Below are 17,228 nucleotides of genomic sequence, written 5' to 3'. Positions count from 1 at the left end.
GCAAGATGAACAATGGAAAAGAAAATTAAATCTTGACCTTTTGATTTTTGGTTGAAAGATAGAATGAAAGGGATGTGGAGAATTCAAATTGAAGCGATTCGAAGAGAATCCTATTATGTCTTAGTATATCTTACTAGATATCTAGATTTGGAAAAAGACAATACCCTTGCTAATGTGAGTTTATGACTCCTCACATGCTCCTTTATAACTTCCTACTTCCACTTAGTCTAAAGTGATTTTAATAAAATCCGTGGAACAAACCCAATATTGGGTTTTGCATGAACTAGCTTAGTGTATTTAGTGTTTTAATTATCATAATAATTGAAATTTTCAAGTAAAAAAAATTAAAATAAATGCTACCAAAAATCAATGTCATTATATTATTTTGTCAACCCATTTAATGACAAAAATTATCCTAATCCCACTTTTAGGGAAATATTTTTTATCACCACCCTCAAGCGATGGTGATGCTCACTACTTTATTTGTTACAGTTGGATGAGTTTAAATTTCAAGATATGTGTAATAGACAAACAGAAAACTCAAAATTTAAACTCATCAAATGATAATAAATAGAGTGGTAAGCATTATCATCATTTGAGGATGGTGAGTAAAAATACACTCAAATTTTAGTTAGTTCCTGTATTCTTATATTTTTTTTTTGTTAACACGTGTCCAAACCCCATGACTCGCTAATAATGTCTTGTAATTTCATAACAAGAGTTCGACTCTCGTATTTCTCATGCTCATGCAACGAACGGGTGTTTTCATGTTTTTTTTTTTCCTTTAATTGGGCTTTTTGGGATCATGAAGATAAAATTAAAAATTGGGAGATAAACACTCATAAGAGATAAGATTGGACTTCTACAGTCGGCCCAAAGAAAAGCCGACAAGGCAAAAAGACTTGGAATTCCTCCATATCCAAAATCTGCACACACAAATCCCCCGAAGCCAATCTTCTAGAAACAACGCAGAACCCTCGGGAAGGCCAGATGGCACTCGTGTGCCACGTAACCCCTCCTCCCTCATTTCTCTTGCCCTCCAAGCTCAGACCTGCCATCCCTCTTCTCAGAAAGCGCTTCTTCTCCTTCTCCGTCTCTGCAGCCATGGCTTCCGATTCTCCTGCTAAGAAGGTAATCACCGCCACTAATCAGCCATTAATCACCTCACTGATCAGCTACCCCTCTCTCTCTTTATGATTTCGGTGATATTTTTATGGGTGAGATTTTGACTGTGAAAAATGGGAGCAGGTTTTGGTTCCGATTGCCAATGGCACGGAGCCGATGGAGGCGGTGATCACCGTCGATGTTCTGCGGCGGGCTGGAGCCGATGTTACTGTGGCTTCTGTGGAGAAGCAGCTCCGTGTGGATGCTTGCCACGGCGTTAAGATCATCGCTGATGCTTTGATTTCGAACTGTAGCCAAAGCGTCTTCGATCTCATTACTCTACCTGTACATGCACTCTCTCTCTCCCTCTTGTTGTATGCATATATATATATATATATATGTATGTATGTATATATGTGTGTGTATGGATGTATGTACGTATATTACTGTTTGTATATGAAGACTTTGAAATGTGGCTGCTTTTGTTTCCTTTTGAAAGAGCTGATCAAAATGGAAATGTAAATGGGGAACTTGTGCTAATATTGTTATTACTTCCCCACCAACAAGAAAACAAAAGAATATTGTGGAACTACTTAAATTTTTAATAAATTTGAAAAAAAAAAAATCCCAAAAACTATAAGTTTAATACAAAAAGCCCCTAACCTGTCCACTCACTCTCCATGTACTAATTGATTATTAGTTGTTAAATTCCTTGGTGCCCTTCTCTCATTAGTCATTACAAAGGAAGTTGGCTTTTCTTCTAATTATTGAATTTGAAGTGTTTTTCTCTAAAGTGTAATGTTATCAAGGGATTACATGTGAAAAGCCCTTAATTTTTTAGCCTTGTGATGCCCGGTAAATTGAATGTTTGTTTCCGGATACCTTGTGACGGACCTGGTTAAGCAGCCGTCTTTTAGCTTTTTTTAGTGTAGAGTTTTGGTTGCTCATGTCCAAGTTAAGATGGGGTTATGCATAACATTATATATGTTACTTAATTGCACGATTTTAGTTTCCAAGCAATGTCCAAATGCGCCCAAACAGTTGATATAATCCATAATATGTTAGGGTGGGCGGACTATGGATTTTTATCTGTTATTGCTTCTGTCATTCACCAGCTTCTTCGGTCCTACTTCATTGTTTTCTCAATGCATTGTGCTACTTTTTAGGTCGGTGGAATTTGATTATATCTGTTTTTATGCTGTAGGGAGGCATGCCAGGTGCTACTAATCTTAAGAATAGTGAGGTCCTGGAAAGTTTGGTCAAGCAGCAGGCCGCAAATGGGAAGCTCTACTCTGCTATATGTGCTTCACCTGCAGTGGCACTTGCGTCATGGGGTGTGCTGAAGGGACTAAAGGTACGATCTTTGAGCACCTCCAATATTTCATTACTTATTATACATATTAAAATTGTAATTAGTGTTTTTTATTTTATTTTTTGAAATGACTAAATCTGGACTTGTGGGCTCTACTGTCTTTTAACAGGCAACTTGTTATCCATCTTTTATGGAGCAATTAGCATCTGGTGCAACCGCTGTTGAGTCAAGAGTGCAGCTGGATGACAAAGTTGTGACAAGTCGTGGACCTGGTACTACCATGGAGTTTGCTGTTGCACTGGTCGAGCAATTATATGGGAAAGAAAAAGCTGATGAAGTTTCTGGGCCACTGGTATATGCTTTCTCAATGTACTACTTATTGATTGGTTGTATTATTCTCCAATCCCCTCCCCCAATCTAAGGGGGAAAAAATGAATGCATAGAAGATGTGGAGTTAGTACAATGGAGATGAATAAGGGAAAGACTGAGAACGGCAAATTCATTGGAATTTACCATAAGCAAGCAGTTTGTGAAAAATTGGATAAACTGATAGCTTTGATTAAATGGAGAAAAGATTCTGGAGGATGAAACTTATATTTTGTAAACATATTTGACAAAAAGAAAAATAGAACTATCTGCACACGGTTCATATATAAGAAAACTTAGGATAGAGAATTCAGACACATGATATGGTTAGTATTGAGCTGAAGAGGTGACTATATAGTTATACTAGTGGGGTTGAAGTGCCTGTCTAGTATGGACCCTTTTCAGCTTAGCTTCGTAGTTCAGAAAGCCTTTGTGTTGGGCTTTGGCTTAGGTTACTTAATTATAAATTAAGCTTGATTCTTTAACATGTATGCTCGATCTGCCTGTACACAACTTGTATTTTATTAAAGGCCCACCGCATAATTGATTGGGTGGAGGTGGTAATTCCTGCCTTGCGGTGTCATTCTGCTAATTCTTGTCAAGTGATTTTGAAGCCATTCATTGTTTGGTTAAATGAAAACAAATATGATCTGTAGTGATCTGGCTTCAACTGCTAGGCCGCTACCCTTTATTCAAAGCCCAAGTGGCTGGAGGCTAAGCTTCTGCAGTTTAGAATGTTGTTTTGTTTCTGATGGGTATGCAACTGCATTTTGTACGCAGGTGATGCGTTCCAACCATGGTGATGAATATATCATAACTGAGTTAAACCCAGTTGAGTGGACTCCCCATGATACCCCAAAGGTAAATTTTTTTATTGTACAGTATGTCTTTTATTGTGTGTCGGATGCTGTTACTTTAATTTGTTGTTCTTTTGTTGGTTCACTCGTCAAAGATGCATGAAATTTGAGAACAACATTGTGTGTGGATTTCTTTGTCTGCTTGCTTTGAACTGCTTTTGAATAATTTTAGGCTTTTATCTCAAGTTGCATTTCAGACGAGGTAGGAAAGGGTAAAATCCAAGTTCAAATCTTGTTGTAAGCAACCTGAAAAAGAGAAGCCATATTAGAGTGCTTTACTTGATAGTGACTTACATATGGAAATATCTCTAGGATTCTTTCGAGTTTCTGTAAGTGTTACGCAAATTAGCAACTAAAGGTTGTGATATCAGAGTAAGATTTTTTTTACTTGGTTTAAGGTGCTATATAATGTGCATTTTAACCTCTTTTGTCTTTGTTATCCTTTAGATTCTTGTACCTATTGCGAATGGCACAGAGGAAATGGAAGCTGTTATGATTGTCGATATTCTACGACGAGCCAAAGCAGATGTTGTGGTGGCCTCTGTAGAGGATAAACTAGAAATTCTTGCTTCCCGCAAAGTTAAACTGGAGGCGGATATGTCCCTTGATGAAGCTGCCAAACTTTCATATGACCTAATTGTCTTACCTGTAAGTCGGGTTCTAGCTTGCTACTGTTTAACCATTATTCTACCTATTCATTAGTCCAACAACATTCTTATGTTTTTTTTCAGGGTGGACTTGGTGGTGCCCAAGCATTTGCAAAATCGGAAAAGCTTGTGAATTTGTTAAAAAAGCAGAGGGAATCCCAGAGACCTTATGGAGCAATATGTGCCTCCCCAGCTCTAGTTTTGGAACCCCATGGCCTACTCAAGGTATCCTTTATACGGTGTTTAGAGAACTTCCTTTTTTTGCTCAAAAATGGCCACTCAACTAACTCTGGTACCACCATTAATGTTGAACAACCTGAAAATTCTGACTGCACCTTGTATAATTCAATGGTGTACTAACTCGATCTATTCATGATCAATTCACCGAAACGATCTGCTTCTTGCATTGTTGCAAACTCATCAAAAGAACTTATTTCCATTCAAATTGGATATTTGTCCATCTCGGCATACATAATTAAGTTTCTATATGTGCTGCCCCTTTAGCGTTTGCTATTGTTAATTTTTTTTTTAATTATCCATTTATGAACTTTGTTTGACTTTGATCCAGGGTAAAAAGGCCACAGCATTCCCCGCAATGTGCGACAAGCTGTCGGATAAAAGTGAAATCGAGAACAGGGTAGTGGTTGATGGCAACCTCATCACCAGCAGAGGACCAGGAACTTCAATGGAGTTTGCTCTTGGAATTGTTGAGAAGTTTCTCGGTCGCGAGAAAGCGATAGAGCTTGCAAAAGTGATGCTTTTCGTTCATCCTTAGAGCTTATGTTCGTGTATAATATGCGCGCCCATATATTCGGTCCACGACTACCAAAAGCGGAAAGCTGGCTTCGTATTTGAGTATGAATCCTTCGTGCTTAACTGAGTTCGTATATAAATAAATGCGTAGAGGACTGAAATATTATAGTTCTTTGGCTAGGTTTTTGAGTTTCACCGTGTGCTGAAGAGTTTGTGTTACAACCAAAAGAGAGTTTCATGTATAATTTTGTGGTATCTCGTTGCTTTAGGTTGACAAGCTCATGGACCCTACATTTTTGCGTTTGATAATCATTTTGCTTTTATGTTCTTTTTCGTACACCTTCACTCTTCTACATTTCTACGTTGCACATTTCTCTTCTTATTTTTCTCTATCATTTATACAGAATTGAAAACTGAAAACGAAATGATTATTAGATTGCCTCTTTGTTTCAAAGCACATGCTTGAACACTCTAGAGAACTGAATTTTTTGTGTGGAAATTGTGGAAACTAAATTACAAATGCTCATTTCCAACCTCCTAAGGACAGGATTAAACAATCCGCAAACATTTATGTTTGACGTGATGGGGTTGAATTATCAAAGTTTCCGTTAACTGTCATCTTCCCAACAAAGGATAACGAAACAAATAAATAAACCCACACTAAATAAGAAGTACCTGATATGTTTGACAACTTGACAAGTATGCATCAGGGGATCTGTAATACTTTAATGTATTTATGATCCAAATCGTCTATCTTTAAGGTCTTCTTTCAAAGATCATGTTCTAAAAAATCACCCAAATTTGAGACTATATGATTGCTTAGATTAAAAGTTTAGTTCTTCGTAGAACTGTATTCGTCTATTTTCTTAACTAAAAATGAATGTCTTAATGGTTTTGGGTTTGTCTAACTTTTCTCAAGAAAGATTTATGAATGATATTAAAAGATAAACGGTTCCGGTTGTTAAAATGCTAGCTCCACAAAAATATGTGTAAAAAAATTGTGTGATAAAACACGAATCCGCCCTCAAAATAAAATATAATGTGATTTACAAATTTGACATGTTTTGTTAAGATATCTTCAATCATACTTCTTACGCATTTAATTACTCAAATAGTTTAACTATCAAATGTCTAAATTATCTAGTCAAAGAATATTACCCAAATAATTTTGATAAATGTAGAAAAGGACGTCATGATGTTGCTCACGGTAGGCTACCATTGGTCGCAGTTGCGGATTTACGAGGAAATGGCAAAATTTGAAGGGGCAAAAGGTCGTTGTTGGTCGTTGACTGGTTCAAAAAAAAAAAACAAATCTTCGATGCCAATCACCCTTCGGTTTCGATTAAATCCTCGTAGTAATCGAATTTTTAAAAAGTTTAATAATCCATTAAATTAAAGATTTTTTTTGTCAATTCGGTACATATGTAGCTTACAAGTTGGCACATATAAGGGTCTCAAGCTCACATTGTCATCAATTTAATAAATTAGTTAGGCTGAAGACTAAAATTACTGCACTTAAAATATATCTTTTAATGCCTTATGAGATATTTAAAACTTCGTGACCCATTTTAAAAATCACTCCAGATTTGAGGAGCGTAAATTGTAGTTAAACCTATTTTTTGAAGGTAAACTCCAAAGACATACATTCTTCATTTTATTACTCATTTGAACAAAGATCTAAATGAACAATCACAATTTATCCAATATCCACATTTAAGTAAGAGATAGAATTATGTGCTAAATATTAATCTTAACCCTAATATAAACTAGGCAGCTGCAGACTCAAATTTATATTCATATGTACAAAATTACTTATATTGCCTATATATTTAAAAAGTCAAAATCAGGGGGTATAATTGTAAAGAGAAAACAACTTTAACTTAATTGGAACAATAGTCCTTCAACTTTATTTTTATGACCATTGGTCCCTCAATTTATCAAAATGTATAACTATAATCATTTTCGTTAACACTGTTAATAGTTCTGTTAAATTCATCATGTATGCTGCACATGAGACTAACTGTAAGGGCAATAAAGAAACATATTATCTTCGGATGGTTGAAGTCGATCGACTGCTCCAAAACCAGGCGCAACAAAATCTCCCCGACTACTCAATGCCTGTGACCTACTTTATCCAAAAGACATGGAATTAAATAAGAAAACTTTAACGAAAAATTCAGATATTATTTACTTTAACTAAAAATCATATTTTTACATTAAAAAGTCAATTCTAATACTATTTACTTTACGCTTTATTTTATCCTTATCATTAAAACTCAAAATTTTTAAACCATTTTTATTAGTTTTTCTATTAAATAAAGGGAAGAACCCAATTTCATTAAATGGAGTGAGCACATTTCCTGTACACATGTTCCGCAAGATGAAGCTCCAGAAGCCATCGGAGAAGATGGAGATTTCACTTGAGCCTTTTGGTTTTGAGCTCTCACTTTTTCTCCAGAAGAAACTGATCCAATTTGCTCCGATAGGATTGGTCAACATGGTGGGAATTTGAGGAATATGAGATTGTGCATGGAGGAAGTTTCAATTGGGGATGAGTTTTGCGATCAATCGATTTCAACCCTTGGAAAATAATATGTTTCATTATTTGCCTTTACAATCAGTATCGCGTGTTGACTGAATTTAACAGAATTATTGACGGTGTTAACGAAAATGATTATAGCTATATATTTTAACAAGTAGAAGAATTAATAGTCATGAAAATAAAATTGAAGAATGTTGAATTAAAATTGAATGACCATTAATACAAGTTCTTTAATTGTGAATTATACTTGGGGGCACATTTTACTGCTCTATTAGTTTTGAAATGGGAAAGGGACAGGGTGTGCGAGTGTGAACAAGTAATGGGTGATCAGTGGTTCCACCTATTATAATTATTTATTTATTTATTTATTTATTTTTCGACTCAATAAAGCCAAACGTTGTTGTCCCACTTAGGAATTAAAAATTTTTTTTATTAGGATTAAAACGACGACGTTTTGGTTTGAATTTAAAATAAAAAATTATAATCCTTCGCCCAGTTCTGCCGTGCAACACAAAGAAACCAGAGCAGCAAACCGGATTCCATCGCTTTTGATGGGACTAAAGGAGCGGAATCACTGGTCCTGAGCTTGATTTCCAATTGTTTTTTGGTGTCTTCTCAGTTTACCGTTCGTCAAAGCACTTACATGGGTTTTTGTCAAATTTTCTTCTGACTTTTATCACCATTGCCTTTTTCTTAAGGATATCAATTTTAGCGACTTATTTGACTTACATGAATCTTTAAATGGTTTACAAATCAAATAAAAATTTAGAAATAATTTTCAAATGATGATAAAAATAATGATTTAGATACCCGCATTGGTAAGGATCTTTTTCCTAACAATAGTAAATAGATTATTTGTCACATCTTGACCTGGACGGGACCACTTTCCGGACTCGACTTCATCGTAGCATGATATTGGCCGCTTTGGACCCCCAGCACACCCTCACGGTTTTGTTTCTGGGAACTTACACGAGAACTTCCAAGTAAGTCACCCATCATGGGATTGATCTCGCGCGCTACTCGCTTAACTTCGGAGTTCCGATAGAACCCGAAGCCAGTGAGCTCCCAAAAGGCCTCGTGCTAGGTAGAAATAGGAATAAACATATAAGGATCACTCCACTGAACGATGTGGGATGTCACATTATTGGAATTACAGTTTACAACTTTACTCGTATTCATCTACATTTGTTTTGTACGTTAAAGATTTTAAATTTAAATGTTACGGATGACAAATATTAATATTTAATTATGTTAATCATTGTATTTGTACGACTTAAATTCAATATTGTTGAATAAAATAGTCTAATTAGGAAAATAATGCGTTGAAGAGTCGAACAAGATTTTATTTTTTAAATACAACTTGGTTATTATATTTAAAAAGTTGGAAACTATTTTAAGCCTTATTTTGAACAAATGATATTATTTCAAAGCAGAAAATAAGCTAAGCATGGTTTACAAAATAAACCCAAAATTAAGACAAAGAATTTCCATAACCCTACACAATTTCCAAACCAAATCGATATTTTTGTGTTCAGAGTTCAAAAATCTAGAAATTTAAGTTGGAGAGAGAAGGGAGAGATTCTTAATTTAAAATCAGAACCGCTAGTTTTAAAATAAATGGTACGAATCTCCAATCCCGTACTCCATACGAATCTCAATTGTTCCAAACCCTGCAGGCTTGCACAGCTTGCAAGACTGGAAGTCAATGCCAGCAGAAAGGAAAGAATAGTCAATTCCAAAATTCCATAGACGATATTTTTCATTTCTCGGAAGTTCCAAAGATATAAACATCACGAAACCCAGTTTTGCTTTTATTTGTTTCATCTCTCTCTATTTCTGTTGCAGTCACCGCAATCGAGGTTCTTTATGAAAACCTTATACTTTATCTGGGTTTTACGTGTACTTTTCTGTTTGGTAGCTGAGAAAATGTGAAAAAAGCCAAGACTTTTTAACCTTTTGACTTACCCATTGGAAAGAAGAAGAAGAGAGAGAGACTTTTGGATCTGTTTGTGGCCTCAGCTGGGTTCTTAAACCCAAAAGAATGGTGGGTTTCTCTTTACAGTTGCTATGCTTGTAAAAAAAAAATGGAAAGATCATATTTTGATCAATCCAAAAACTTATATTATGCTGGTTTTAGTTTCTGTTCTGCAGATTGATACTTCAAGGTTGAAATATAAGCAAACCCCAAGTGCAATTGGATTGAACATTTATAAGGTAATTAATGTTGAAGCAAATTCTTCTCTTCTTTTTCTTCTTCTTCATCTGCAATTTCAATTTTGGTGGCTCTTAGATTGACTTTTTAATTTGAAAGTTGGTCGAAACAATAGATGTCTTCTGTTTTGTTTGTATTATAATTGAATGCATTGAGAATTAGAAGGATAGTTGACTACAAAATCACATTTGATTGCCTGCCAAAAACTTCCTTTCCAATTCTACTCTCTACTAGTTGCTAAGATGCCCTGTGCTGAATTGTAGTATTTGATTAACGAATTCAGTTTTTCGGCTTAAAATGTTGTGGGATGCTGGAAGTTTCGTGTTAATTCTGCGTTTGGTCGTTATGGAGGCAGATATGAAAACCGGTATATTTTCCTTGAATTACTTTGGTAGTTGGCCTAAGTGTTGATAGTAGATTGACTGAGGGACTCTACTAGAGAACTGAACTTCTGATTGATCTTATAGGGCGTAAGAGTCTACGGCGTTACTGGGTGCATTCCCAGACCTTACTGTGTTGGGGTATCTCTCTAGTGTTTCCCCTTAACGTTTGGCAGTTCAGATGCGTAGGATTTTTTTTGTTGTCTTTTGATACCTTAAGTAAGGAGGCCTCAATGTTCAAAAGAAAACAGGTTTAGGCTATGGTTAAAACTTATCATGGGGTACCGAGGATGTGCAAACTTCCTCTTACCGTTTATGTTTTTAAGAGATTTCCTTTTTCGAAAATTCCCTTTTTGATTCTTCCGTTATATAGGTTGTAACAAACTATAAGCAGCAACTCAAATTTCAAGTCAAAACTTTGCTACTGAAATTACAGAGATTTCTAGAAGAGGGAGTTTCAGTAAACACGTGCTATTGCATATGCAAGCATCCTTAATCATAATTTAGGCAACAATTTACAATGCTGCGGGTATTCATCTTTTCCAGTTGCTAGATAGTACATGTAGATTAAAGAGGCCACGTTGATTTGCAATTCGAGTTCATAAGCTTTAGTTTTTCTGAGAGTCTCATCTTGTCTAAGCGAATAATGACTAATGCATTCCTGAGTACTCATCTGTCTTCCTCCTAAATCCAACAGATCATGCAGTTGTAGTTACATCACAAAAAGTTTATTTTTACTTTTGTACTTTGACAGGGCAAGGATTTTGATTGATTGGTGATATTGGCCAACATAAAAAGCTGGTGATGTCTTGTTTCACTTTCTTGTTTAGAAAGAAGGAAGCTTCCCGTGTTAACCGGCCTGTTGAAATCGACGAAGGTACACTGTGGACGTGTTTATCCTGTCATTCCTTTTATAGAGATTATGCACATACTTACAGTGCCAATATTAGTTACTTAGGCACAATGCCATCTGTCAAATTAGCTGCTCAGTGCAATTGTGAAATGGATGGAGGACTTTTCTAGGTCATACATGGATCTTCCAAATGGGAGGAGCATTTTCTATGCTAAGCGCTTTCATTTTATTAGCGTTACTGATTTATGAATCCGTTGAAGTCTGCAACTACTCAAAGCCGAAATTACGAAGTTCCCTCCATTCAGATAATTGTTCCCTTTCAATTATTCTTTTTATGGATGACCGGGCTTCTTTTCAGAATCTGGACAACCCGGCCTTTTCACTGAGTCAAATGGTCATGCTAAATCAACTAGTTATGTTTTACTTGATTTTGCTTTTTATTACGCACTCAATATTTTTTTGGATGAAATCTTCTTTTGTTTACTTTGTTCAACTTGCATGCTGTTGAACTAAACGCTGTTAGTAAGTTTTAGCTTTAACTTGAATTTGGGGGGGTTTACCATTCTATCTTCAGCTACCTAAACGCTTCTAATAGATTCCAATGGGTACAGTGGTTTCAGGCGTTTTGAATGTGAAGCAGTACGGTTATAGGGAACTGCAAATTGCCACTGAGAACTTCAGTGAAGAAAATAAAATTGGTCAGGGAGGCTTTGGCTCCGTGTACAAGGTAATTGCGCCTAAAGTTATTTTGCTTATGAGTGTTGAGGAATACTCGGTCTTGAGCACTTAATTGAGCTAAAGACTTTTTCGTTGACTTTTACCTCTATAGGCTAAGAAATTATTGCAAAATGTGTTTGATCAGGGCACACTCAAGGATGGGACTTTGGTGGCTATAAAAGTATTGTCAGCAGAGTCTAGTCAAGGATTGCGGGAATTTTTAACAGAAATCGAGGTGATTGGGACCGTTGAACATGATAACTTAGTTAAGCTATATGGTTGCTGTGCAGAAGGAGATCACAGAATATTGGTTTATGGCTATCTTGAGAATAATAGCCTAGCACAAACACTTCTTGGTAAGCAATGTTACTTGTTCCTTGTTCCTTATTTGAATGAATGATTTGTATGGGTAAGGACTTCATCCTTCTGTACTTTATAGGTAGAGGCTACAGCAGTATCCAATTTACTTGGCTTACAAGGTGTAAAATTTGCATTGGTGTTGCAAGGGGGCTCACTTATCTCCACGAGGATGTTAGCCCTCATATTATTCACAGAGACATTAAAGCAAGCAATATTCTCCTTGATAAAGACCTCTCACCAAAAATTTCAGATTTTGGTCTTGCAAAGTTTATCGCCCCCAACTTGACTCATGTTAGCACTCGTGTTGCTGGAACAACGTAAGTTTGCCATTTCCAGTGCTATTCTCTTTCTATCAGTTTATCCTAGAATGTAACAAATTGAAGTCCTGCCCATAAGTTTCCACCAAACTTCTCGCTCTACTTTATATTTTTTCACATTTATCAAAATACTTGTGATTATATTGACATGTTTTGTTCCCTGTTCTCTCTCTCTCTCTCTCTCTCTCTGTACTTTTTATTTTATTTCACATTTATCAAGTTACTTGTGATCATATTGACACGTTTGGTTCCCTGTTTGATTCCTGCAGAGGTTACTTGGCACCTGAGTATGCCATACGAGGTCAAGTGACAAGAAAAGCAGACATCTACAGTTTTGGTGTTTTACTGTTGGAAATTGTTTGTGGGAGGTCTAACACTAACAGACAGTTACCACCCAAAGATCAATATCTTCTTGCACGGGTATGGACATTTCCATGATATTGTATTTATGACTAAATTGAAGCCTTTTGACTGGTATATAGCTTTTACACGTGGGTAATAATCCTCGAAAAAAGAATAGTATACGAAAGCCTCTAGGCATTTAATCTGTAGTTAACGTTCACTAGCCTTGAAAGAAAAGCTTGCCAATTTCTTGGCCTGCAGCAATGGTGCGATTGATTACACTACTGCACATGGAAAATTCCTTGAATTTGTGAGGGTATCAATATTAGTACTAGAACATGGTTTTCAGACTAACAGAATATGTTAAAACTCATGGGACGTGTTTTGTGTTCATGACTGTGCCAGAGTCTCTTGATGACTCCATCGAGCTTCTTTAGGTGCCTAGTTTAGAGAAAACCCATCACGTATTTTACGATTGGTCTCTTTATTTTCATTTCCTTGGTTAGTCTTTGATCCACAATCTCTTAAAAGTAACTTGGTACCTCATCATCTCTTGTCAGAACATGTGTAGTGATTAACAAGTTCACAATTACTACTAGAATCTTGAGCAGACTTATCACATCCAAGTTCCTGTTGCAGGCATGGGAACACCATGAGAAGGGGCTGCTGGTGGAATTAGTAGACGCATCTTTGAATGGAAATTTCGACGTTGAGGAGGCTTGCAGATTCCTAAAGGTTGGCCTTCTCTGCACTCAAGACATGCCTAAGCTCCGACCATCCATGTCTACCGTTGTTCAAATGCTGACAGGTGCATTAGATGTGAATGAGGGGAAGATATCCAAACCAGGGCTGTTTTCTGAATTTATGGAGCATACAGAAGGTGGGAGAGATAAGGCCAACAAAAGAGGTCCATCTCACACGATATCCACCTCAGGGAAGTTTATCAATTCATCATCTTCATCAGAAGCTGCCGCCACTTCATTTGCTACTATGACCTTCAATTCTATATATGACCGAAGCAATTAGGGCAGTCAGGATCCATCCATTTTTTCGAAATTTTCTCTGGTTTGGTCAGGCTGTAGGCAATTTAATTCTTCTAGGTTATATAGGGAAACAAGGAGTAATATATATTTTTACGTGGATACGAATGTCTTCCTAAGAACTAGCCAAATCATTTTTCAGGTGTAAATGTTTCTTGTCAATCGAACTTTCATTTTTTTCGGGTCTGTAAAGAAGGCTTGACTACATACAATTCTTCCATGCTTTACTTCGAGTCCAAGTATTGTGTGGCAGTGCTCCGTTCTCGTCTTCAGACAGTTTCTTTCGAATTGTTGTAGATATGGATCGAAATGCATTCAAGAAATAAAAACTAGTCGTCAAATTTAAACATGTCATCTTTTAACTGGACTATTCTCCCACATTGCCCTGGCATGTGGCGGAAAACATACCCGCGAAACTCTTCTTCGTCTCATGAGCATCTGTTTATGCATCACTTTTCTGCTGCTAAGTTAAAAGATTTAATTAGACGCGACGATGAAGACATTTTCTTCTTCAAACTTATGCTGATTCGCTACAAGCCTTCCCACAGGGTAATGTGTTACTGATAGACATTGAAACGGGATCAAAAGTAGAACTTCCGGTTGGACTCGAAGTCTCGAAGTGAACCAGTAGGTTTTGAAGGCATGCGAAAATCCAAAACTTCAATATAAGATGTGATGTTAATATTTCGTAAAAGCTGAACATTTTCGTACGAAGATGATACAATAGTTTGAATGTTTGATCATCCTAAAAAAATTTGAACGAGAAATTGCATAAGTGATTGTATATCTTTTGTGCAGATATATAGGTAAATATATATATATATATATATATATATATATATATATATATATATATATATCTCTAGCTAGCTAGTTTCTATTTCTGCAGCATCTGCACCACAGAATGAGAAAACAAAGCACTCTATAACCAATTATGAATGCCAGCATCACACCCAAATTGCTCCATTTCTGTGCTTCTTTTAAACCCTGCTGTCTCAAGAATCCGTCCCCGAAAAGATTGCATCCTTCATTGCGAATCTGTTGAATGCATCTCCTTCCCTGCTCTCCTCCATACTCATTTATCATAAAGCAATCGAACGGGTACTTGAAAAGACTCAAGTAGTGCATGAATATCCAGTAGCTTGGGAGCCTGTCCTTTGAAATGAAGTATCCCGAAAAGAGAAAGAAAGATCCCATGAGCCCGGAAATCAGGGAACTCCCCATGATGAAGTTGGGCACAAGAGCACTGAAGCAGGCCACAACAGAATTGGACATGAGAAGAACCATCCAGACCACCAGAGAGAAGTAGAGGAATGCATCAATGTCCCTCCTCAATCCGACTAGCCAGTAAACCGGTGCGGTGAACAGAAAACAAACCATCAAAAGGAAAGGGAGAAAAATGAGGGTGTTTGCTATGACATAGGAGGAAACTCGATAGGCTCCCTTGGAAGTCTCACTCATTAGTATTCTTCGCTCTTGTAAGAAAATCGGTAGGCCTTCTGTGCTGGAAGACAGCAAGAATGTGAGGCTGAAGGCGAAAAATCCAGTTTGTGTTTGCAAGGCAAAGCTCCCTTTTTCCGTTCCAACATTAAAGAAAATGCTTCCGAGTACGAATCCAGCTACCAAGGCTTGTATAACTCTAGTGACAAACAATTGCTTGGTTCTAAATATGTTGCTACAAAATCTTTGCCCCAGTATTACAACTTCCCGGGGACGCGAATTTGGGTAGACTGGAAGCTTCTTTGCTAAGATACCAGAGCATACAAACCTTTGTTCTAGAGGCCGGAAACATTGGTTGCGCAAGGTTTCTGAAGTTTGTGCACACTCCAAGCTCTCGATAACATCAATGGCGAATTCGAGCAAGTTAACATGGTTGGGGATGCGATGGCCAGCTAAATTGAGCGTTTCTTGTAGAAGACACAATGATCCATTGTGGATCACAGTTCCACTTGAAAGCAGAACAACGCGATCGAACATCTCTAGGATTCGGAAACCTGGTTGGTGAATTGTCAGGACAATAGTTTTACCCTGATTGAAAACCATTGTTCTGAGCAATGAGACTACATGGAAAGCTGAGGCAGAATCCAACCCTGAAGTTGGTTCATCAATCAAAACCACAGCTGGATTATGAACTAAATCGACTCCAATCGAAACCCTGCGCCTTTCACCACCCGAAATCCCATTGTTTGATCCCCAGCCGACTCTTGAACCCGCGACATGTACCAGCCCGAGCTCCTTCATCAGCTTCCTCGCTTTATCTGCAGCATTCTTCCTCCCACCAGGAAGCCTCAGCAGAGCACTGTACATGAGGGTTTCTTCAACTGTAAGTAACGGAAATAGGGCATCGTCCTGTGTGACATAGCCCGACATTCTGCGAAAACTTTTCGTGTCCATAGGCTGACCATTCACCAGCACCTCACCACACACTTTCTTTGGGGATATCTTTCCAGCAAGAATCTCTAGCAGTGTGGTTTTTCCTGCTCCACTAGGGCCAGCAATTGCGGTGATCCCTGCAGGCCTTGCTTCACAATTCACATCCTTCAGAATGAATTTCGGAACTCTCCTCGAGCTCTCCCTGCAACACACGAATTTCATCTCATCGAATCGGGTTGATAATTTGTAGCACAAGTTTCTGGTTTCAAGTCTGTAAGGCGTTCTCAGGCTGCCGGAAACCGGCATTTTCACAGGCAACTCCATGTTGTGGGGGGAAGAGTGGAAGTGAGAGAGAGAATGTGATATTTGTGGGGTAGTGTAGATGAAATGGAGGAGATGAGCTAACGCACCAAACTGTTTGTTTGCTGTACAAGTTAGGGTAGAGGAGAAGCCAAAGCTTTGATACTTTTGCTTTCCTTCTGTTTTCTTGTTGGCAAACATAAATTCTGGAGTAACTTTTCGAAACACTTGAAACACACTTACGTGACATTACTATTTCACTCAAATCAAACTCATGGATTTGTTTTTTTATTAGTATACTTCAAAAATTAGACATATCAGCTATATCGTTCATTCTTATTATAACACGTAAAATGATACACCACGTGACTTGTGTTTCAGATATGCATATAAAATTCTCATAACTTCTCATGGGGGGTTTGGAGAAAACCCAAAAGAACAAAGTGCATGACTCCTTTTGGGAAGTTTGTTCAGGTGAGCAGAATATTGACTGAGCAGGGTTGGTGCTGGTTGCTTCACTATCTTCCACACACTAACTGCATCACCATATCATGCCAGTTTGGTGGGAATTTTTCTATATTTGGCCAATTAGTCAATTACAACAAATTGAGTGGCCAAACTTTGAAATAAAAAAGGTCATCCTCTTGGATAAACGTGCAGCCAAGCCCATCTTGGTTCTATAGGACTTGCCAAGTAAGAAAGGGAAGGCTTACAGGTTTTGTCCTAGTTTCTCTTGCAACCTAAATTGAACTC

At 37.3% G+C, this 17,228-nt stretch overlaps 3 protein-coding genes across 7 annotated transcripts; 2 read left to right on the top strand and 1 right to left on the bottom strand.

Annotated features, from left to right (window-relative positions):
• The first annotated feature begins 869 nt into the window (after positions 1 to 869).
• On the top strand, positions 870 to 5,362 carry LOC137742219 (protein DJ-1 homolog B). The gene is made up of 8 exons (XM_068482016.2): positions 870 to 1,131; positions 1,249 to 1,449; positions 2,309 to 2,458; positions 2,586 to 2,768; positions 3,563 to 3,643; positions 4,087 to 4,287; positions 4,371 to 4,511; positions 4,855 to 5,362. The coding sequence occupies exons 1-8, from the start codon at positions 991 to 993 to the stop codon at positions 5,059 to 5,061; spliced, it is 1,305 nt and encodes a 434-aa protein (XP_068338117.2). The 5' UTR covers positions 870 to 990; the 3' UTR covers positions 5,062 to 5,362.
• Positions 5,363 to 9,108: 3,746 nt separating this feature from the next.
• LOC137742425 (cold-responsive protein kinase 1) lies at positions 9,109 to 14,035 on the top strand. Of its 5 annotated transcripts, none has more exons than XM_068482287.2 (8): positions 9,109 to 9,625; positions 9,719 to 9,795; positions 10,928 to 11,050; positions 11,638 to 11,753; positions 11,889 to 12,099; positions 12,183 to 12,420; positions 12,690 to 12,840; positions 13,402 to 14,035. In XM_068482287.2, the coding sequence occupies exons 3-8, from the start codon at positions 10,978 to 10,980 to the stop codon at positions 13,786 to 13,788; spliced, it is 1,176 nt and encodes a 391-aa protein (XP_068338388.2). In that variant the 5' UTR covers positions 9,109 to 9,625; positions 9,719 to 9,795; positions 10,928 to 10,977; the 3' UTR covers positions 13,789 to 14,035. The 5 variants fall into 5 exon arrangements, with proteins under 5 accessions (XP_068338388.2, XP_088536506.1, XP_068338389.2 ...); XM_088680380.1 differs by having other exon boundaries at positions 9,206 to 9,625; positions 11,647 to 11,753; XM_068482288.2 differs by having other exon boundaries at positions 9,232 to 9,625; positions 9,733 to 9,795.
• Positions 14,036 to 14,461: 426 nt separating this feature from the next.
• LOC137743934 (ABC transporter G family member 10) lies at positions 14,462 to 16,589 on the bottom strand. The gene has a single exon (XM_068483864.2). The coding sequence runs from the start codon at positions 16,497 to 16,499 to the stop codon at positions 14,673 to 14,675; it is 1,827 nt and encodes a 608-aa protein (XP_068339965.2). The 5' UTR covers positions 16,500 to 16,589; the 3' UTR covers positions 14,462 to 14,672.
• Positions 16,590 to 17,228: the final 639 nt, after the last annotated feature.

Source organism: Pyrus communis, chromosome 11, assembly GCF_041283825.1.
Source record: "Pyrus communis isolate YQ-2024b chromosome 11, ASM4128382v1, whole genome shotgun sequence".
Lineage (NCBI taxonomy): Eukaryota > Viridiplantae > Streptophyta > Magnoliopsida > Rosales > Rosaceae > Pyrus > Pyrus communis.
The sequence above is the reverse complement of the archived record's forward strand: the minus strand, read 5'-3'. Positions and strand labels throughout refer to the sequence as shown.